Source organism: Macrobrachium rosenbergii, unplaced genomic scaffold (assembly GCF_040412425.1).
Source record: "Macrobrachium rosenbergii isolate ZJJX-2024 unplaced genomic scaffold, ASM4041242v1 282, whole genome shotgun sequence".
Taxonomy (NCBI): domain Eukaryota; kingdom Metazoa; phylum Arthropoda; class Malacostraca; order Decapoda; family Palaemonidae; genus Macrobrachium; species Macrobrachium rosenbergii.
This window is the reverse complement of record NW_027100730.1, coordinates 253,725-277,804: the sequence shown is the minus strand read 5'-3', so window position 1 is coordinate 277,804 and position 24,080 is coordinate 253,725. Positions and strand designations below refer to the sequence as shown.

At 34.4% G+C, this 24,080-nt stretch overlaps 1 protein-coding gene across 1 annotated transcript in view; it reads right to left on the bottom strand.

Annotated features, from left to right (window-relative positions):
• Positions 1-24,080, bottom strand: part of LOC136838241 (involucrin-like) — a 25,539-nt gene extending 1,459 nt beyond the window's left edge. Inside the window, exon 1 of the mRNA XM_067103108.1 lies at positions 23,951-24,080. Coding sequence (XP_066959209.1) covers positions 23,951-24,080 — 130 coding nt within the window. The remainder of the gene's footprint in view (positions 1-23,950) is intronic.

Below are 24,080 nucleotides of genomic sequence, written 5' to 3'. Positions count from 1 at the left end.
AGGTGGGGTGTAAATAATGGGCATTCAGTGAATATACAAGAATGATCAAAACTACAAGAAAAATATATGTACACAAGAAACTACCTAATTTTCTCCATGTGGTTCTAGTAAATAATGTTGACACGTTAACTAAACTGAAAACAGAATCTTTAAATATTTTATCTCTGTATAATATTCTGAAGATTTTTTTTTGTCTTACGATTTTGATCAATAGTTTCCCTTTTCTCATACGATTGCAAATATTTCATTCATCACTTCTATAGAAACTTATTATTCATATAGTCCTTTCACGCAAAAATAATATTGGTTACTTTGGCTTTTACCTTCAAATTCTCCTGCTAGTCCCTTCTACGTTCTTCTGCATTCGATTTCAAGATGCTTCTTCACTCTGTTTATTTGTGTATTTGTCGAATCTCCAGTGTCCATGTCTGGTGACACATGCCTCACACCATCAGCTGGAGAGATTTCCATTTTATGGAGTCATCATTTGAGGGGAATCTGAGATTTTAACCGATTAGAAAACCACCCCAGGTTATGCGCTGACTGTGAAGATATATCTTTGGAGTTTAAAATACGATTTAAAATATTAAATATTTTACGTATGTGAAAATAAGCACCATGCCAACAGATGGTAGGCCTGTATTATTGTATAGATAAAAAAAATACAGAGATAAATAGTTAAAAGATATGTCACGTCGGTCACTCAAAAGAAGTTTATGTTGTTACCTTCTTGACCAAACATTTCACATTAATTAACACTGTTGTTATGTCTGCCATAAATAAAACAGCATCAAAACGACGCAAAAAGTGCTCTAAATCGCCATCAACGATTTTGAAGGGACGATGTTGGCGCAGACCTGTATTGATTAGAAGATCAATGACGCACGAAAGGCGCTGAAAATGACCAATTCATTTTGGCCAGTTTAAATCGCCATCAGCGTAGCAGACCAGCAATGACGCACGAAAGGCGCTGAAATGACCAATTCATTTGGCCAGTTTGTGGCGAGGAATATTCAGACTACATTTCCATAAAGTCCGAAGGTTTGTGTTTGGACAAAAACACAAGTGATTTGTATCTACTCGTTATTCGATGGAGTTAATTGCGTTGGAGTTGAATTTCATTAATGAATCGGTGGCCGGTGATTTAAGAACCACTATTGCATTGTGAGAGGCGCCTATTATGCAAATCGCCGTGTAAATTGCTGAGGCCTTCCTGAAATGTGCCCTGATGGAGAGATGGCTGGTTTGCCAAAGGCCACTGACCTGCTATCCATTGTATTTTGGCATTTGCTGGGTTGAAAGGATTACAGCCTCTGCATCCGAACACGTGGAATTATCCTCGCAGGAATATTATCCTAGTGCTTGGTTGCCTACGCACTTCCAGGATTGGAATTGGAACTGGAATATGAAATTTAGGCCAAAGGCCAAGAGCTGGGATCTATGAGGCCATTCAATGCTGAAAGGGAAATCGAGAGTAAAAGAGGTTTGAAAGGTGTTACAGGAGGAAACATTCCAGTTGCATTCCGAAACAATTGTTAGGAGAGGGTGGGAAGTAAGATGGAAGAAAGAAACTATGAGTAGAGGTACAGTAAAATGAATTAAAGAGGTTGCAGCTAGGGGCCGAAGGAACGTTGCGAAGATCGTTAAGTAATGCCTACAGTGCACCGCTTGAGGTACACTGACGGCACTACGGAACACTTCGAAGATTATCATCATCTCCATCCTCCAGAAATAAAAGCATCATCTCCATCCTCCAGAAATAAAAGCATCATCTCCATCCTCCAGAAATAAAAGCATCATCTCCATCCTCCAGAAATAAAAGCATCATCTCCATCCTCCAGAAATAAAAGCATCATCTCCATCCTCCAGAAATAAAAGCATCATCTCCATCCTCCAGTAATAAAAGATGTATTGGGAGTTCTCCATCTTCTTATCGAGTGTCATTAAACCTTCAATTGTCTGGCAACTTTCCAAGCATTCTAATTCAGCAGGTATCTTCTGCGCCTGCGCCTTGGCAATTAGAGGACTGCGATGTTCTTCAGCGGAACGCGGTGTGGTTTCTTTCCCCTCAAGTTCCAGTAAAAGCGATTCTTTCATCTCATACACATGTAAACTGCTGAGCAGTTTTCTTGTTGGAACAACAGAGTTTTAAGATACTATTTTAAATGCTTCTTTATCTGCAAATTTTTTGCTGTTAATTTTCACGGACATATTTACTTATATTATAATTGTTTTGCTCGGACGCTAGCTCAAGAAATCAGCCACTTTTATTCCTCGCACCGCTGGACTGTGGGACAGTCTCCTGAGGATGTCGTGTAACCGGAACCTCGGAAGTTCAAGCGAAGATGCTGTGCATGAATACCTTAAAACAATGTTTCTTCTATTTTAATGATTTACTTAACTTTGGTAGATTGAATTTCAAGTCAATGGCCCCTTTGGGCTTGTCAATATGAATAGGGTTCACCTTCTATATAATAATAATAATAATAATAATAATAGTAGTAGTAGTAGTAGTAGTAGTAGTAGTAGTAGTAGTAGTAGTAGTAATAATAATAATAATAATAATAATAATAATAATAATAATAATAATAATAATAATAATAATAATAAAATTTATTTTGAAGGTTTCTTATTTATTTATTGCTCTTCATTAGGTATAGGATAATGAGTAATTCTCATCTGTTTCTGTCTCTGTCTCTCACCCTTTTTCTTTGATGCTTTTTCGTGCTTACCTCGTTATTCTATTCCATTAATGAATATGTAATACAAATAATGAAGGATTAGCCAAGAAAAAGTGGAGGGTGTCAAGAGTCTCAAAAGATCTTGAAAAGATCTTAAGGCTATATATATATATATGTATATATATATATATATATATATATATATATATATATATATATATATATATATATATATATATATATATATATTTGAAATGTTGTATTATATATATATATATATATATATATATATATATATATATATATATATATATATATATATATATATATTGAAATATATAAGGATATATATATATATATATATATATATATATATATATATATATATAGCATTATATATACATATATATAAAAATCATCAAACACAATCACTTTAATATCCAATTCGTTCTACCTCTGGGAAGTCTAAAGTTGGAATGTATTTTCATGTGTTACCGATTATCCCTTCTGGGGAATTTTTAGTTCATAATAAAGTTCGTCGTCCCGTGGACGTTATCCAACCAACGAGTTGGAACCTGTGAGCAACTGACAAGAACTCGGGACTAACAGCAGTTTTCCAACTTCCCGTGATGCTGACGCCTTTCAACACACAATCACGTGTGGAACAGGCCACGTCGGGACCAGGTAATTCCTTGGGTGCAGTTGCTCTCAGGTTCCAACTTCTTTTAGACTTGTGTGGCCCAGTGGATAAGTTGATCCACCGACCCTGGGTTCGCCGCGAGTCAGAAATTTATTTCTGTTCCCCGTGATTGTGTGTTGATGTCAGAAGGGATAAGGTGTATTGGGTCATTATTTAGAATCAGTTATCAAGTTCCAACCACCTCTGCCATAACGCCCTGCTTTCCACCCATGTGAGTCAGAAATTTATTTCTGTTCCACGCGTGATTGTGTTTTGATGATTTCTATCTTATTCACTCAGAGGATAATGAATGAGATGCTGTCTATTGGGTCATTGCTGAGTCGGGAAGTTGGGGAAAATCGCTGGTATGCAAGCAGTTAGCTTGCCCAGGTATAAAGGTGCAGTTGCTCTCAGGTTCCAACTTCTTTTAGACTTGTGTGGCCCAGTGATAACGCCCTTGCTTTCCACCTGAGAGACCTGGGTTCGATCCCGATGTGAGTCAAAAATTTATTTCTGTTCCACACGTGATTGTGTCATCTTATTCACTCAGAAGGGATAATTCGAATGAAATGCTGTCTATTGGGTCATTGCTGAGTCGGGAAGTTGGGGAAAACTTTCGCTGGTATGCAAGCAGTTAGCTTGCCCAGGTAATTCCTTGGGTGCAGTTGCTCTCAGGTTCCAACTTCTTTTAGAATGGCCCAGTGGGGCCTTGCTTTCCACCTGAGAGACCTGGGTTCGATCGACGTGAGTCAGAAATTTATTTCTGTTCCACACGTGATTGTGTGTTGATGATTTCATCTTATTCACTCAGAAGGGATAATTCGAATGAAATGCTGTCTATTGGGTCATTGCTGAGTCGGGAAGTTGGGGAAAACTCGCTGGTATGCAAGCAGTTAGCTTACCAAGGTAATTCCTTGGGTGCAGTTGCTCTCAGGTTCCAACCTCTTTTAGACTTGCGTGGCCCAGTGGATAACGCCCTTGCTTTCCACCTGAGAGACCTGGGTTTGCAAGAGGTCAATTCCTCTACCTTGGAAGGAATATATTTTTCAGAATTTTTAAATAAAGTTCGTCATCCCGTGGACTCGAACCAACGAAAGACAAGAACTCAGGACTATAGTGACGTGGCTGAGATACCCACACGCCACAAGTGAGGAGGGTTGATACCGACCATCGCCTACAAATCCCCGCCGAACTCGGGTGTTTGTATTTAGAATCGGTATCAACCCACCTCTGCCATGCTGACCATGTAGTGCATTTGTCGCACGTAGCTCATGAATGAATGAATTTATATCACATCACCGTGATTCATATAATCACGGTGATGTGATAAAAATTCGTCGTGCGACAAACGCAACATGGTCAGCATGGCAGAGGTGGGTTGATACCGATTCTAAATACAAACACCCGAGTTCCACGGGGATTTGTAGGCGAGGGTCGGTATCAACTTATACCTCACTTGTTGGCCGTGTGGGTAAAGGCGCCAGCCGCATCACTGTAGTCCTGAGTTCTTCTTCGTTGGTTCGAGCCCACGTGACGACGAACTTATTATCAACTAAAAATTCCCCTTCGGTAACATATATGAAAAATATATTCCTTCCGAGGTAGAGCGAATTGATATTAAAGGACGTTTGTAGCTTAATGCTTGTATATGAGTCACGGTGATGTGATAAAAAAATTCATATATTATATATATATATATATATATATATATATATATATATATATATATATATATATATATATATATATATATATATATATATATATATAATATACAGAGAGAGAGAGAGAGAGGGTGAGGGAGTATATTCATCTTAACCTTAAAATTCTAACCATTTATCCATACAATTCAAATCATTTCTGAAATGTTTTGGTTTGCGATGAGCATCAAATTCCAAGTCATAAATTAATCGTAATAGATAATTACCCTTAATTACCGCTATCAAACTTTGCTAATGTTACGAAGATGATTATATTTTCAATATCATCTTTAATGACAGACTTGCAAACCCTCAGTGTTATAAAATGGGTCTACACGAAAAATTCAAAATTATTTGTATTCTCTAACATAAAAATCTGACAAAAAGGGAAAAGGAATCGGATTTTCTAAACCTTGCTTGCGTGTCCATGAACCGAAAACCAGCGCTATCTATCAGCTATAACTATCAGCTACTCTGAGATGATTCATCATCCATGCACATCCGTCGTAACCTGCAGTCATCCATCTCAACCGTCAGCTAATGTTTCCTCTGGGACGGAGCCATAAATCAGATATAGCCCAGAAATATGCAAACAGTGATGACTATCCATCATGAATGAGTTCCTTCCCTTGTGGAGGGAAGCAGCATCTGAAACTTGAAATGCTTCTTTCAGGATTTGCAAGTGACTAAAACTTCAATGAAATGTTAATGGGTGGTCTACAAGATCTAATTCTAATGACAATCCTTGCTTGGGGTTAGAAACATATGCATATGTATGATATAATATATATATATATATATATATATATATATATATATATATATATATATATATATATATATATATATATATATATATATATATATATATATATATATATATATATATATATATATATATATATATATATATATATATATATATGAATTTTATCACGTCACCGTGATTCATATACAAGCATTGAGCTACAAGTGTCCTTTAATATCCAATTTGCTCTACCTTTGAAATAATATATTTTTTTAGTTGATAATAAGTTCGTCGTCTCGTGGGCTCGAACCACGAAGAAGACAAGAACTCAGGACTACAGTGACGCACATTAAGCCATAATGCCCTCATAACTTCTTGAATTCTTCGCGCTTTTTTGGATAGCTTGTCACTACAAAGCCTTAAGATCCAAGTGCAAGAAATATAAAGAGATTATGATGTCCGGTAGCGGGAAACGAACCCGTGTTCCATAATCGCAACTAGCTCACGTTACCGACCTGACCACGAGAAGGATAAAAGTCTATTGCTTCTCATACATACATGTACCTGTCGTTTTCAGATATATATATATTAGAATTGGAATAGACCCAGCCTCACCATCGTAGCCATTGTTTTTATTGCCTTTTAGGTGATAATCGTTATATATATATATATATATATATATATATATATATATATATATATATATATATATATATATATATATATATATATTAGTATATATGATGGGTAAACATCGATTATTGGCCTCCTGCAATTGGTGTAAATTTGCTAAAGCTAATGAAAATAATTATAAATGGCGTGTGAAATCCGACAACTCAGGCCTATAAATGTGGGATAGTAGTGGAAATAATCTGGTTGCTGTTAAACATTTACCTGACAAAATGTTTGGAAAATTAGTGTAAAACTGTGCATGCGTTAAACATTCACACTCCTAAAAAAAAAAAAAAAAAAAAACAGACAAATTTTGAAAAAATGCTGTTGAACATTCGCCCTGTAAAAATTTTGGAAGGTGTAAAACTGCTCATTTTATACTAAACATTCACCTAACAAAACAAAACAAAAAAATGGAAAAATGGTGAAATGCTGCGCATTCTTTTAAACATTGCCCGTCAAAAATATTTGAAAAAATGGTGAAAAACTCTGCATTTTATTAAACATTCACCCAACAAAAAGTTTGGAAAAAAGGTGTAAAATGCGCACGCCGTTAAACATCAACATTTCCACAGCAACAAACAGAAAAGGGAAGGCGGAGTGAGAGAAAGAGAGGATAAGTAAACACTCCGCCTCCATAGTAAAGAGGAATGTCCTTTAGCGGAAGAATGACTTGATTGACAAACGCAGAAAAATCGTGTGAGTTCTTCCACTGGAATCACGAGAAGAAGACCTGATCGAAACTTTGAACTCATTCTTCAGCATCTAATAAAGAGGCTGACGATTCTTTCCTGTCTTTGTCGTGAGAGATACTAATCCCAAATCTCTCACTTTACCTTCTCACGGGACCATTCCGGACACCCAACAGCCTGGAAAGCCACAATCTATGTAAATATTTAATTTTGAATAACCTTAATCATGTAGGAACGGAAAATCCTATGCAATAGGAAACAACAAAAGAGTTACCTAATGTTACTGAGTCCATAAATTTAGATGTCATTTTTTATTTCAAATAACCGAGAGTAGATAAAGAATAAACACTCGGGATGAGAAAAATTCGTCACTTTTCATCTGGGATGTGAAACAGCAACCGATCAGCGACCACCTGTGCTTTGCCTTTGTGGTATGAGGATATGCAGTGATCGACTTCTCTCTTTGGATGCAAAGCTTTGGGATTCGTTCAGTGGTTCTGTTCTTCATGGTCCCATTGGTAACTGGAATTAACCCCCTCCCCGGAAAATACATAAAAGTAAAGGTACTACAGTATTCTCAACTAAAAAGAACCCATGTTAATGACCACTCATAATCATCCTTTAAATAAACCGATCAGTTCATGTGTGCTCATAGTCACCTGCAGAGCCTTCTCCGTTGGTTGGTCAGAGTCTGGTGGTCCACACCAATTCCACTACTCCCTTTCACACTTCACCACATCTACGGGGTTCCTCAGGGCAAGGGGACACTCTCGCAAATGGCTGGCTTAATCTGAACCAACAAACATCCACCTGCAGAGAGAAATAGGACAATGCGGAAACCCCAGGTAAAGAGAAAACGAAATTGAATGGGAGCAAAGTGAAGGTATCCATGTAATCAGAGAAGATGGAGATTCTGAGTGAAGAACACTTGTGACGAAAACGCCATCTGTTGGAACACCTGATGAGGTGAAATAGTCCTGTTATTGAGTGAGATACAAGTGGAAATGAAAATGTGTTTAACTGTTGATAATAATGACATTGGGAATAGATTGAAATAGACAGGACCTAGCCATACAAATTAATTGGAGAGAGCAGAATCAGTCCCGTAAGATAAGAGAATGTTTGTAAGTTCCCAAAGGTCTCTCGTATTTGCAAAATCTCTGTGAAACTTCGTGAATGTCCTAGGAAAAAAAAGATTGAATTCATGCATATGAATGAAGCCGCCCTTTTTTAATACTTGCAACAACTCTGTTACTCGCCCAGAGGAGAATACAGATCGACTTTGCTAAAGGGGGTTGGGGGACAGAGCTGCTCGCGGATTAATTTCCATCAAATTCAGAAGGAATATATATCCAGAATCTTGATTAAAAATGGAACCTTTTTTGTTTGCTTAAAGGAAAGCTAAACTGTTGTAGATGGTTACTGATATGTGTGTGTGGAAATCAAACAAAGTTGTAGCCAATGAATCTTACCATTATATCCTTTTAATTTTATACAACATAATATTATTTTCAAATACCCAGATATTTAGAGAGAGAGAGAGAGAGAGAGAGAGAGAGAGAGAGAGAGAGAGAGAGAGAGAGAGAGAGAGAGAGAAATTTCAAAGTAAAAAAAAGAGAATGAACTGGCAGGAGATAAGTATCTTGGTAAATAATGTAATTACTTTTAAGCCCAGCTCAGTACCCGAAAAGGTTTTATCTTTATTACCAGAAGTAAACTGAAAAATCTTTTGGAATTAGCACTTACACAGCTACGCCTTAAAAAAAGTCTATAATAGTAACAGTTAATGGGCCTCCAAAGTAAGGTAACTGGGAAAAAAATTGACATGGTATTTTGTCTTACCCATGCAATGAAAAAGAGTAGAATATATCGCAGAAAGGATGATGAAGAATGAGGAAATGATGACGGAAATTTGGGAAGGATTATTTCGAAACAGAATCCCCAACTGGAGGACGCAAAAGCGGATTCCCATGAAGAGATAAAAGAAGAAACTCTCATTCTCAATAATCTGGATAACGAAGGGGAATTATTTTAGTTGATAATAAGTTCGTCGTCCCGTGAGCTCCAACCAGCGAAGGACAAGAACTCAGGACTACAGTGGACGCATTAACCCACGCGGCCAGCGTGGGTTATTGACGATAACTGAAATAGTAAATGGTTCCAGTGTGTTTGCTGAGATGCGTATAAAAGCGTAAATAAACTAAGCCTTTATAGAATGAATGTGTAATTATCTAATCTTAATTAGAATAGATTCTCTGGGTTTGAAACCTTAATTAATTTTGCAGAGTTTTATAACTGGATTATTGTCTCAAACGAACTGCTCCCAGAGGTCCGGAATTTCAAAATGAACAAATAGCCTATTTTGACCGTCATGTTAATGACCAGAGGTAATGAGTCTGTCCAGTCATGAAATGATTACAGGCCACTTCATGATTTTATCAAGAGTAGTTTAACCCTAGTTTGTGTCGTGTAATTACGAGTCATGTGATTATGACTCCCTTTCGAGTGCAAAAGGGGTGAAGGTTGGAGACGAGAAGTAGAGGTTTCGAGGCATTTTAGCATATCACATTAGGTCTTTCGTTAACTGAAGCGTAGAATTGTGTACCTAGTCGGCCAACCGTGGTGAGTTGCAGCAATGTTGGGGAATACCCTGGGGTGCCAACCTCATCGAAAAATACGTGCCAGATACTCTAATAGTTAGAATGAGTTGCAGCAAAAATGTTAACACGATGGGAATAAATAAAAAAACACTAGTGATTAATTCAATTCATATTCCAGCTCCCCTTCCATTTTTGATGATTTAAACTAAACGAAACCGATGACCAGATTTCATGTTCGAGACGAATAGTTAAAAATGTGTGTTGAACGAATCGAAAAATCCCAGACACCTTCTCATTCCTGATCCAGAATCAATGAAAAAATCTTCAGAATAAATATATAAAAAAACACTAGTGATTAATTCAGCTGAAGGGTCAAAGCGGACTGTTTATCATCGTATCTAAATCAAAGTTCCGGGTTCGATTCTTTGCTGGGATCGATGTACCTATCAACATAACACCCTGTGGATGCTGGTTGTTCCATTTTAGATGATTTAAACATTTTATATATATATATATATATATATATATAAACGAAACCGATGACTGTCTATACATGACCACATTTCATCTATCGAGATATTATATATAGTGTATATATATATATATATATATATATATATATATATATATATATATGTATATATGTATATATATATATATATATATATATATATATATATATATGTATATATATATATATATATATATATATGTGTGTGTGTGTAAATGTATATATGTATATATATATATATATATATATATATATATATATATATATATATATATATATATATATATATATATATATATGTGTGTGTGTGTGTGATATACATATATACATATATATATATATATATATATATATATATATATATATATATATATATATATATATATATATATATATATATATATATATATATATATATATATATAAACTAGCTGACCAACCCAGCATTGCCCAGGAAAACTCTGAATGATATTTGATAAACTCTCTATCTCTCTCTCCCACTTTCTCCTCCCTAACAACCCATCTTCTCCCTCTTCTTCTCCTCTCACTCTCTTTCTCACTCTCTCTCCCAGCACACCCATTCACTAATATAGAATTCAGCATCTTAAGGCCGTGTATTTATGATCAAGTTTACCTGTCATTTCTTCCATCAGTTCATCAAGAGAGGCGTTAAAACTTATGTGTAGATAACAGTTTGTGGGCTGAGACAGTCCACTCACCCGAATGGATGACCTGATGGTATCACCTAAATATCTTCCAACCAATTGGCAGGTAATTGCAGGTGTGGACAGTTTAGCGCCAATTTCATGGCAGTTTGCCACTGTATTTCATCTGGGAAGCATCTCAGACGCCCTGATCAGAATATGAATCAATAATGTATAGGTGTTGTTCATTCCACTGTTAGACCCTTCAACGCTATGTGTAGGCTGTTATAAGTCCGAATCATACAACAAAAGTCTAAAAAATATTTCCGTGTGATACAGACAGTTTGGTATAGGCTTAGGCCAGTGATGTCTTTTTATGATGTGTTACTATAATGAAAGTAAACTTCACTGTCCAATTCATAAAAAACTGGGCCAACCCCTCAGTTCTAATTTGAACTCATTCATTAGTATTGTATGAGTATAGACATCTTTTTTTAATGAGAAATATTTAGTCTATATACTCTGTTATGCCTTTTTACTTCTTTCCTATTATTAAGTGAACTGCTGCAAGAGTTAGCCTTCCATCCCCTCATCATATTAAGAAAAAAGTGTCAAAACACTTTCCTATACAGCTAACTTCAACTCGTGAGGCATATTTTTTATATTGGTTTTGGGGACGTTTTTAACATAACATGATAAATTACGAATTGTTATCTTTACAGTGACATCAAATTCTTTAACGTAGAATTGTGTATAAAGTTACGTGTATGGCGTCATAAACTTGGTCAGTTCGGACAATAATGTAATCACGAATAAAAAAAATCTTTCCCTTGGAGGAATGTTAGGCAATCAGTATAAATATGCACTGATAAAAGATAGAAATGAATACATATCATTCTAAACACACACACACACACACACACACACACACACACACATATATATATATATATATATATATATATATATATATATATATATATATATATATATATATATATATATAAATATATATATATATGTATATATATTTAGCCTAAATATATATATATATATATATATATATATATATATATATATATATATATATATATATATATATATATATATATGTGTGTGTGTGTATATATATATATATATATATATATATATATATATATATATATATATATATATATATATATATATATATACATACATACATATTTATATTTTATATATATATATATATATATATATATATATATAATAAAAATATTGTTTATGGTTATGTATTAGAATGATATATATAACCATAAACAATATTTTTATTTCCATAAATGATGGGAATACTATTCCTTAATGTGTATGATTGCATCAGCAAAACGTATGAATTGACGTGTTGTGTACGCTTGTTCTTCTTACATGATGTTGGTGATCATGTAATAAATGACGTAGGATCATGTGTAGGACCATGTTAACACTGTATGCAAAAAGGGAATGTGTTTATTTACTTATTATTGTTTGATTGATGCCTTGAGAGAGAGAGATAGAGAGTTTGGTAGTGGTTTCTGCTGGCTGAAAGTGTCGAGTTTAGTCAGTATTATGCATATGCGGACTCAGCTTCACTTATTATTTATAGAAATGATCGATTTAGGTTTTCAAAGTAGATTTTATCAAGGTAATAAATAATTATATTAATTATCATCATAAATCATGATCAAAATTCACATAAATTCTGATCAAAAATTGATGTTAATGGGGATTTATTGTTTGAGGTTAATCGTACCTCTGGCAGCACCAGAAGAAAAGGTGAAGTGCCGGGTGAAAAATGAGAATAAACCCAGAAATCTGAAGGAAAAGGTGATGTAAAAAAGAAAATTTAATTTGTTTTGTTTGTGTTTGTATGCCTGTCACGGGGTGGGGGTTTGGCTTTAGGTTAAAACTTTTCTGGGGTGACATAGAGACCGTGTGCAAAATTTTGTCTCTGTCTGTCAAGCGGTTCGGAATTTCTATAGAAGCCAAACAAATATACAAACATTTATTTATATATATATATATATATATATATATATATATATATATATATATATATATATATATATATATATATATAGAGAGAGAGAGAGAGAGAGAGAGAGAGAGAGAGAGAGAGAGAGAGAACAGGACAGAACAGAACAAGAAACCCCATGTTCAAGAGAACGTTCCAGCAATGTTCCCCAGCCCCTGGCAATGGAATATTCATTCCTGGACAAGAAGTCGCCAGTTCTTCCCGAAACCGATCCCACGTCGATGTGGCACACACCCAGTTTTGCCTACAAGTATTCTTTTTGGCAAACAAACTGAAGCTTAAAAAATAAACTACAACAAGAACTATATCTTCTTGATTTCTGTTTCCATGTGTATTTGAGACAAGTCTGTTCAGCGTGTAAAATATTCTGAGGCGAACCGTGTTTCCTCTCACTCATTTTCATTGCACACTTTACAAGCGTCACGTTGGAATCAAAACTACATTTCGCGTTCAAAATGTAAAATATAAGAAACGCATTCGGTTCATATTTTAGCTTAACTCGAATTACATTTTAGTTTCATAATAAAAAATTATGAAACTTTTAAAATTTATGTTGTAGCTGAACTCGTCTCGTTATGCAAGAATCCCAAAGCTTAAAAAAAAAAGTTTTGTTTTGTTTAGGAATCTGCTGAAGTCATTTTCTTGGCAGAAAGGCAGCTTGCCAATTTAAAACCCACAACCCGTCAGTATATTACTATAGTTCATGATTTTTTGTAATTAAAGCGTTTTACAGCTATTTTTACTTAACTATCAACAGATCCTAAATAAACTAGGCTGCAAAGCACTACGTAATTCATGTCAATAAAGTTCTATTTCTGAAGTTTATTGATGGATTAAATTCCAGTGATGGACAATTAAAGATTTTGATTCATTCACAATGAATGAAAATATGATCAATACCACATCGGTGCTTGAAAGTTATTAATCACTTCCTTTATAGTGCCTAAAAATGATCACAGTGAATAAAATGCCCACTATTACTGATATTCACTTGTAATTCGTGGGATGCTGTATATCAGGTCCAAAATAATATTCAGTTTAGACTGGAGCTGAACCCAGGACAGGGTTCGAAAGCTTTTGTAACTTTTTTTCTTTTATAAAATCAACTATAATTCACCACTGAATATTATTGTGGACCTGATATACAGCATATCCCGTTCTCGATCTAGAGGAGAAAGACCTACTGATTCGCGGAATGTCAAACACAAAGATGGCAATTACTTTCGGTGCAGGTGTGGTAAACGAGCCTCGCTGTCGAACTTCTCAGTTCCAGAGGTCCTTTCTTCCTCACACAGCTGGACTGTGGAACAGTCTCCCTACTGAGGATGCTGTGCAACTGGAGCCACGAAAGTTCTAATGAAAACACTTCAGAAATATACTGGAACCGTTGCAGATAGAAAAATCGGGAAGATGCTTTCGTTCGTGCTAAATCGAAATTAGGACGTTTATAACTAATTTACTGGTTGAAGACAAAATAAAAAATTATTATTATTATTATTATTATTATTATTATTATTATTATTATTATTATTATTATTATTATTATTATTATTCAGAAGATGACCCCTATTCTTGGGAACAAGCCCACAGAGGCCACTGACTTGAAATTAAAGCTCTCAAAAAATATGTTGTTCATTTGAAAGAAAACAGAGAATGAAGAGAACAGTTATTAGAAATAAAAATTAATAAATTAACTTTATACTAAATAGATAAAAACGTCAGTAAATTATCAAAATACGACAGGAACTGCTTTTGGGTAGCAATGCAATGCAGTTGCCCGAAAAACGCGATGAACTGAAAGTAATTAGAAAGCCGTAATTACTGTTTGAGTAAAATACGATAAAATACTTGATCGTGTATTGCTTTAAGTTCTCTTCGCTCGAAAGCTTAGATTTAGTGAGAAAATCGGACCCTATTATTTCTTTATACTTCGTTGGAGGTAAGACTATTTTTTTTGTTGGGCGGGGGCGGGGTTAGGCAAGCCTGAAATATGTGTGGATATTTGTCCACCGATGAAATATGCAAGTATATTTCCCGATAAGGTTCTCGCCATGGGATTAAACTTAATGCTGATAAAACATAAAGGAATTCCCGCTCCGCTAGCCCGTTGCCTGAGATTCCACCCTTCTTGTGATTTGTGATCATTTATACATTTATAAGCGCAAGCAGACGCAAGCAGATACGGATGAAGTCCCCCTCCCCCTCCGTGAACATTGTTGTTGAGAGGAGGAGACAAAGGAAGACATCTGCTCAGAATCATTGACGAAAAATCTCGCTGAACGAGAGAGGGGCTGCGACATTATTGCGAGGAATCTGTTGACGACTTCTGCAATCGTCTTCTCGTCCCCTCCTGATGGCCAGCGACTCGTTTCTCGGCGGTTTCTTGGGGACGAATTACGAGAGAACGAGTATCGACCGCGGCCTCCCATTCGGCGATTGTCTCGTGGACTGGCCTTGCAAGGAAGGGCAAGAAAATAAATGACGCTCGTCGTTTTCCTTTTGTTCGTTTGCATAGGAATATTTGGCGCTCATCGGGCAGGAAGGAGAATGGTGGGTCAGGAAAGGTCAACGTGGAAGTTGCCCTTCTTTCTTCCACTCTAAATCAGGTCACTGCGCTGAAAAGCGTTCAGAGTATAACAGTTTAATTACTTATATTATTTGGTTTATATGTTAATTGAAAAAAAAGACACATTTGAATAAGGTTCATCTTCTGAATAATAATAACAACAATAATAATAATAATAATAATAATAATAATAATAATAATAATAATGATGATGAATTAGAAATTTCTGGCTGTAAAATGTTTAGGAGGAATTTAACGTTATAAATACATCCCTTTTTTTCAGTTAGTCAGAATAAAAGAAAATTATGAAAAATGATAAAGGTTAAGAAAAATAAGTTGAACAACACTAATATTCACGTTGGACATTTCTGAGAAATAGGAACAACCTAAAAAGAGAGAGCAAAAGCGAATGGCATAAACGGTATGGAAGAGAAGTTGAAATGAACATTCACAGAATAAAAATTCCAAACTAAAAGGTTTCCTCTGGACAATATGAAGAGACCTATAAAAAAAGTGGATTAGAATGGGAAGATTAAAAAAAAGTCAAAAGAATGGGGCGAGGGAACAAAGCAAAGTAAAAAAAAAAAAAAATGGAAAGCAGGGGACGAGATATGCTGTTTTCTCTAGCTCTTGTGTTCTGCTAAAAAAAACACAAAAAAAAGCCAAGGCGGTTATTGAACAGATTGGTGACTAATGAATCCATGAATACTGAATGAGAGTCTGAAGCCAGGGGTAGATATTGCACGTGTTTATATGTTCTATTAATAAAGCAAATTAGGAAGGACTATTTCAGAAATTTTAAATGATAACGTTGGGGTAGAAAACCTTGTGAGTTATCTGAAAGAATCTGGTTATTTTAATGAGATATGATTTCAGTATATTTAATTAAGATTTTAGTCATATTTATTCTTATACTAAGTATGATATTTTTATCACATCAGTTTAATGTATAATTATTTTACAAACGTTGGTTAATATCCAATATCATTCTTCGGGAATAATTTATTTTCATATATTTTACCCGAAGGGGAATTTTTATTTGATAATAAGTTATCATCGTCTCACTATTCGAACTATCAAGACAAGAACTCATTAATTTATGAAAATATATTATTCCTTCGAGGTAGAGTGAATTAATATTGATGGGTTTGGCGCTTAACGTCTTATACTAAGTATATATTTTGAATACACAAGTGTATTGCAACTTATTTTGTTGGTTAATCCAGTATCATTCTTCTTTTTTACGTTCTTATTTTAACACTGAATTTTACTAGTATGTCATCATTCACCGATTCATTATCAATCATATCATTAATTTATATATTTTTCATTACGGCGCTGAAGGTCTGATGGGAAAAGCGCTTGGTCTTCAAGACCCAGATTTCATAATCAAGCAATCAATAAAGTAATCTAGGAAGATGTTCTGTAAAACTTGTTCCCTTACGAAATCCGTATAAGTCTATTCTTTTGAGAATCATTAAAATCGTATTTGAATATTTTTCTCTATTTTCGAGGTCTATGGAAAAAGAAATATCTCATAGAAGGAGAGTTCTATCAAATTAAATGAAGAAAGTCACCTTTGAAAATATACCTTGAATAAACTATTGTTCTGTAACCTGTTAAAGTGCCATTTCGCATTTTATTTTTATTTTGCAAATATAAAATCATAGTTGATGAACTGTCACAGTCTAGTCGCTTATTGGTTATTAAAAAAAATGCAAATTAAGTAGAAATACACATAGTGCATTACGTTGCCTTTTTGATACCAATGGAAGCCTGCAGAGAGGAGCTTCTGAAAAGGAAAAGGTGCCCACTTGGGGTAACGTCTCTTCAGTGAAGACGCAGGTTTGCAAGCAGATGTTGACCAGAGAGCTTCTTTGCCACACAAGGTGACAAATATTTGTCTCTTTAGAATTGCTTATGAATCCTTCCGAGCAGGGGAAAACAACAGAGACTTGTATCCACCCAACAGCAAAAGTTATGCAGATGCATATCCATAAGCCTGGCATAACCATTCTATTGTAGAAGGGAAATGGCAGTAAGCACCAGCATGGCAGGCAAAACAGCATTTACAATACGTTAGTACTGACGTGAGTCCATGCTCCATTTTTTTCTTCGAGGTGAGGGAATGTTAAAGCTTATATTTCTCTGAAAGTTCGACGCCTGTGAATTTACGGTGTCTCTGACCCAAAGAAAAACTTTGACTTCCAGTGACTCCTCTTCTCACTCGCCGTGGTGTCGAGAGGGGTTCGTATAGAAGAATCATCCCTTTTCCCAAATCAAGGGCTAAAATTTAGGGCTTAGGTAAAGGGCAGTTAGTGCCTATTTTAATATTAGTTTCAGGAGAGAGAGAGAGAAAGAGAGTTCTCCGAAGTCTGCGGAATGTGTAAACAATTACAGTGTTGAATGAAAGCACATTGAGAGAGAGAGAGAGAATATAGAATTTCGGCCCAAGGCCAAGCACTGGGACCCATGAGGTCATTCAGCGCTGAAACGGAAATTGACAGTGAGAAGATTAAAAAGGCGTAACAGGAGGAAAACCTCGCAGTTGCGCTAGAAACAATTGTTAGAGAGAAAGCATATTATGTTGAAAATGATAAGGTTTTCGGGATGAACATGAATATATCATTTCAAAATATATCAGTGCACTTTCGCCAGTTGCTTCCTTCCATACCTCCAAACAAAATTAATTTTATACCTGTGGTCTTTTAGCCTCGTGAATAAAAATAACTATCCATTATGCACTTGCCACATATGCAAGAAGAGGGTGAGCAATAATTTCAGCTTTATCATAAAAACAAAAACAAAAAATCCATATTTCTCTTCTAATGTATTTAAGTTTGACTACGCGCCTTTCTCTTTTTTGTATCAACATGAATAATTTCAGCAGTTCCCTCAGAACTTTGAAGCTGAACGCGAATTTCGGATGTAATAACTTTTTTCCAAACATATACCAATTTAGAAAGTGCAGTATATATATATATATATATATATATATATATATATATATATATATACATATATATATATATATATATATATATATATATAGCATTATATAGGTATATATGTTTTAGTTATGCGTACCATAGTTGTTACCATCAATCCCATAGAAGATTTTATGCACGACTAGTCTGCAATTCTAATATCTTATATATGCAATGAAACAAATACTGACTACATGTCCTTAAAGTTCTATGTACTGAAAATTGAAAATGAAACATACAAATTAACTCTCTCTCTCTCTCTCTCTCTCTCTCTCTCTCTCTCTCTCTCTAACCACTCGAGAAATTCCTCAGGAGAGCCAATTTTATTCATGAATCGTTTCCCTCTGCTATGAAGTAAATCACAATTTGACATTTGTATTGAAATATATATTTTTAGTTTGATATTGCTTCTAATTTTATTCATGAATATTTCAATTTAGAAATGCAGAGACAGATTAAAATTATATGTATGTATGCATATATATATGCATATTTATATTATATATATATATATATATATATATATATATATATATATATATATATATATATATATATATATATATATATATATATATATATATATATATATATATATATATATATATATATATATATATATATATATATATATATATATAAATTTTTCATCCATATATATCAATTTAGAAATATATATATATATTATATATATATATATATATATATATATATATATATATATATATATATATATATATATATATATATATATATATATATATATATATATATATATATATGTAATTTCAAGAGGTCTTGTCCTCCTCAGGGGTGACATTAGGGAATCTGGGAATTCCAGAGACTCCAAGACAATCTGCAGGCTCTATAGCCTTTGGATTTCTTGCGCAATACTAAAGAACAGAGTTTCATGGAGTTGAAAGTCTTCTAAGATATCTTTGGGGGAAGCCCACGTTCTTGGAGATGAATTCAGGAGGATTTTAGGGCAACCGAAGGCTTCAAGACGGTTTCCAGGATCTGAAGCCTTTGGATTTTTTTTATGGAAAAGGAATGGGATTTGGTCCTTCCAGGAGACTAAAGGCTTCGCAGATTTCGTTGGGCATGGTCTAAGAAAGAGAAGGTCTGTTCACAATTGACCCAAAATTCGACCAACTTCGCGCATGACGTCACGCGGTGAGCAAATGGGCTATTTGCCTGTCAGCCAGGTCAAGGAAGTACTGTTTAGCAGAAAGGAGGGGGTATAAATGCGATCGTGACTTTGTATTGTGTATTCACTTGTATTTTTATCACCGTCATTGCAGAACTATGCCGAATGTTTGTGCACTATGGAAGTAACTCCATTTCAGATCGAAATACTGATCTGACTTTTCATAAATTTCCTAAAAATGAAGAACTACGAAAGAAATGGATTCATCTCTGCAAGAGAAAAGATAAATTTAATGCGGGTTCTTCGAGAATTTGTAGTTTGCATTTTGAATCAACTGATTTTGCAAGGAACCTTAAATATGAATTACTTGGAATCCCAGTACCAAGACATCTTGTACAATTAAAGAATGATGCAATACCAACAATGCATCTGCCTGGATCAGAGGACAAGTTTAGAATTTAGAACTCTTTTGAAGTAAAGTCGATGGTTCTTAATGAATTAGTTCATATTGTTCATATATATATTTACAATGTGTCAAATATTTGCTATTTAACAGTTACTGTGTTTTCTATTACCATTTATAACTGAATATTGCAAATGATTAGATGCCACGATTTCCCTATTTGGATTTTAGGTGGTATGCCAGGAGAGAGTAAGTGTAGTAGTATTCTTCCCAAGTAAAGTTAACTGTTCATAATAAATCAGTTTATGTAGTTGAATATATTTACAGCATGACGGATGTTTGTCACTTAATATTTACTATGCGTACTATAACCATTGATAATCAAATGTTGCAAGTGGTTTGATGTCGCGATTTTCACTTTAGATTTTGGGTGGTGTACAAGGAAAGAGGGGATGTAATGTAAATAATTTTTTTTTATTTATTTTCTATGCAATTAAACAGCTGAATATTCCAGCTGATTTCCTGCAAAACTAACGATCATCAACAACGCGGTTTGCGAAATTTTTCTGTTTTAAAACTTGAAAAATCATTGCTAGACTAGAACTTTGGGTCGGGGAATTAAAAACCAATATTCCATTTGGTGAATAAATTGTTGACCTAGTTAATCTTTTTGCAATACCTCGGCAATTATGGACTTTTGGGCAGGGAATTAAAGTACCAGCATTTCCTTTGGCGAATGAATATTTTATCTAGTTGATCTTTTCATAGTACCTGGGCAATATTCCTTAGGTTTCTCTACCAGTAAATATAATTGCAGTTCACCGGATGCCACCAGTTATGAACTTTAGGTCAGGGAATTAAAATACCAAAGTTTCCTTTGGAGAGTAAATGGTTGATCTACTTAATCTTTCTATAATACCTCGGCATTATTTCCATTGTTCTTTGCCCAGTAAATAATATAATTGCAGTTGACCGGATGCCACCAGTTATAAGATTAGGCCATACAGGTAATGATAAATTGTTTTCAGTTGCAGGTAGGCCACCAGTTATAACCTTTTTTAGTTTCTTTTGTACTAAATATCAGTTGTAAATATTACTGGAAATTATATCTCTACCAGAGAGAGAAAAAGAAATAAGATGAGAAACAGTGATGAGAGAAAAGAGAGAGAGAGAGAGAGAGAGAGAGAGAGAGAGAGAGAGAATGAAATAATCATGAAACGAACAGAGAGAGAGAGAGAGAGAGAATAGCGAAACAGGATGCGTTATGCTCTCGTAGCCCAAACACCGGCGCGAGTTTAATCTACTGAAATCATTAAAGGAATTTTTAAACAGCTCACGCATGTGCTTACCTGTCCACTCGCGCCGGAAACCAAGACTTCCGGTGACGTCATAAGTATCCCCCTTCGTCTCTACCTGTCGGGAGTTGTTTCTTAATATTATATTCTTGATGTTACAGTGAAGTTCAGCATTCTATGAATGAAATAAATCTTTTATTGTCATTCCACTACCTTTAAAAACAATTAAACTATCGCATTTTGCTTATCATATTTTTACAAAAACATTGGGTAAATCCTATTATTAAAATCAAAATCTTTTGGCTCTACCCACCTAATATATTCGAAAAATTAGAAAACATAACATTGCGTGAGTAGGAAGATGGATGAAGCAAAACAGAAAACATAGTGAACAAACCTGAGAAATCGGATAGTAATACCATACCAAGGTCGGTGGGGAAACGGAATGATTGCAGACAAGAGTTGTTAAGGACTCAGTTAAGAACAGGATGACACAAGAATAAGTAGAGTCTTTAAGATACTTCCTCCTAAACAAAATATATAAATGGGCAGAGATAAATAGGATGGTATTTAACTCTGATAAATTTGAATCAATGAACTATGGTGATAAAGTAGGAATGCTTTATGCATATGTGGGACCTAATAATGAAACAGTCACAAACAATATAGTTAAAGACTTTGGTGTGATGTTGAATAGGAATATATATGCAATGATCAAATATATTATATGGCAAAATATAAAAATGGGAATGTTGTTCCGGCACTTCAAAACAAGAAAATATACATGATTATGCTTATATAACGTATACGGAACCGACAAGAGTTAGTTTCACAGGATATAGTCTTTAAGAATATATATATATATATATATATATATATATATATATATATATATATATATATATATATATATATATATATATATATATATATATATATATATATATATATATATTTATATATATATTTAGATTGATAGATAGACATATGAGTTTTTATCACATCACTTTAATTTATTTACAATCATTAAGCTACAAATGTCGTTTAATATCCAGTTCACGCTACTTCGGGAGTATCCCCGACGGGGAATTATCACCAAAAGGGAATTATACGTGATAAAAGTATCGGTACCGAAGTGTCTCGAACACTTGACACATTACCTTCCAACGACTCCAGTCGACGGTCAGATCACTGGAAGTGAGTTTTACTACTCAAAGATCACCTTTGATTTACATATTTCAGTGTTGTATATGATACCGATTGCTTATTGCTGAAAGCATATATCAGTTCAGTTACTTTTTTGGATCTCTTTATTATGGTAGGTGTCCGTTGATAATGAAACAATACCTTTTCTAATGCTAACACTTTTCCGAATAAAATCTTAAGGTGAAATATGTGCATTTGGATCAACATTATACCTCAAATAATTAATCTTTTGTCTCTTAAGTTTACAGTGGAAAAAACTGTTTAAGGATTTTCGAAATACTATCAGTGCTGTAATCTATTTCCAATGCACCTTCTTCTACACGGCAAAAACTACTTCAACATTACAGATAATACGGTGTTTTCCAAAAACCTCTGCTGAATTATTTTGCACTCTGTCATTTCGTATATAATTTTTATTCACAAGACGAAACCTTTTCACAACGAACAAGCCCACATTGGGCCATTGACTTGAAATTCAAGCTTTCAAAGAATATAGTGTTCAATAGAAAGAAATAACAGAAGGTAATGGGATATACAGGATGATGAAGAGATCAGGTATTAGAGAAGAAGAAATGAATGGATGAAAATGTAAGTAAATTATGAAAATAAAAGAACTGCTTTAGACTGGTAGTGCATTGCATGTTCGTTTGAACCTTTGAATAAATTGCGATTGATGGTTGCCATAATTAAAGTTCTGTTGCAAATGCAGATGACCAAGTAGTAGTTATTGGTCCTATTACATAGAAATACTGATACTTTTACATCAATAGAATGTTGTCCGTCTCAAACTTTCTATACTTATGTTTTCAAAGTCTCATGGAATGAAAAACAGAATTACAAACTTGCAGCTTCTCACACTCATACCATTAGATAGCACAAGGAAAAGCTCGGTACTTATAATACTGTGAAATATTGAATTCACTACAGGCAGTCACAAAAATTCTACAGTTCGCAAGTTCAAACATCCATATAAATATATACACACAAACACACATGTATATATATATATATATATATATATATATATATATATATATATATATATATATATATATATATATATATATATATATATATATATATATATATATATATATATATATATATATATACTGTAATGTGAAATTGCTATTTTCAAGAGCTTGTGAAACACCACTTATTTTAAAATTAACATTTAAAAGAACAAAGCATGCGCAGTACAGGCGGTGAGTCAACTTCACGACCACCCAGAACCGAGGAATAGGGGGCGATCAAAACACCCCTGACATTAGCACCTGCTAAATCCTCAGCACCCTCACAAAAAAAAACTCCGCCCATCCTCTCTAAGCCTTAATCCCACCTTTGTCAACCTTTCATTTCCCCTGAGTACTGTCGTTCATCTCGTTGTTCCAGCAACCGTTCCTGTGGATGCCGCCAAACATGGGTACCGGCGAGTTATTGGACAAATTCCACACGCAGGACAGAGACTGAAGGCGGGATAAGACAGAGACTAGGGTCAT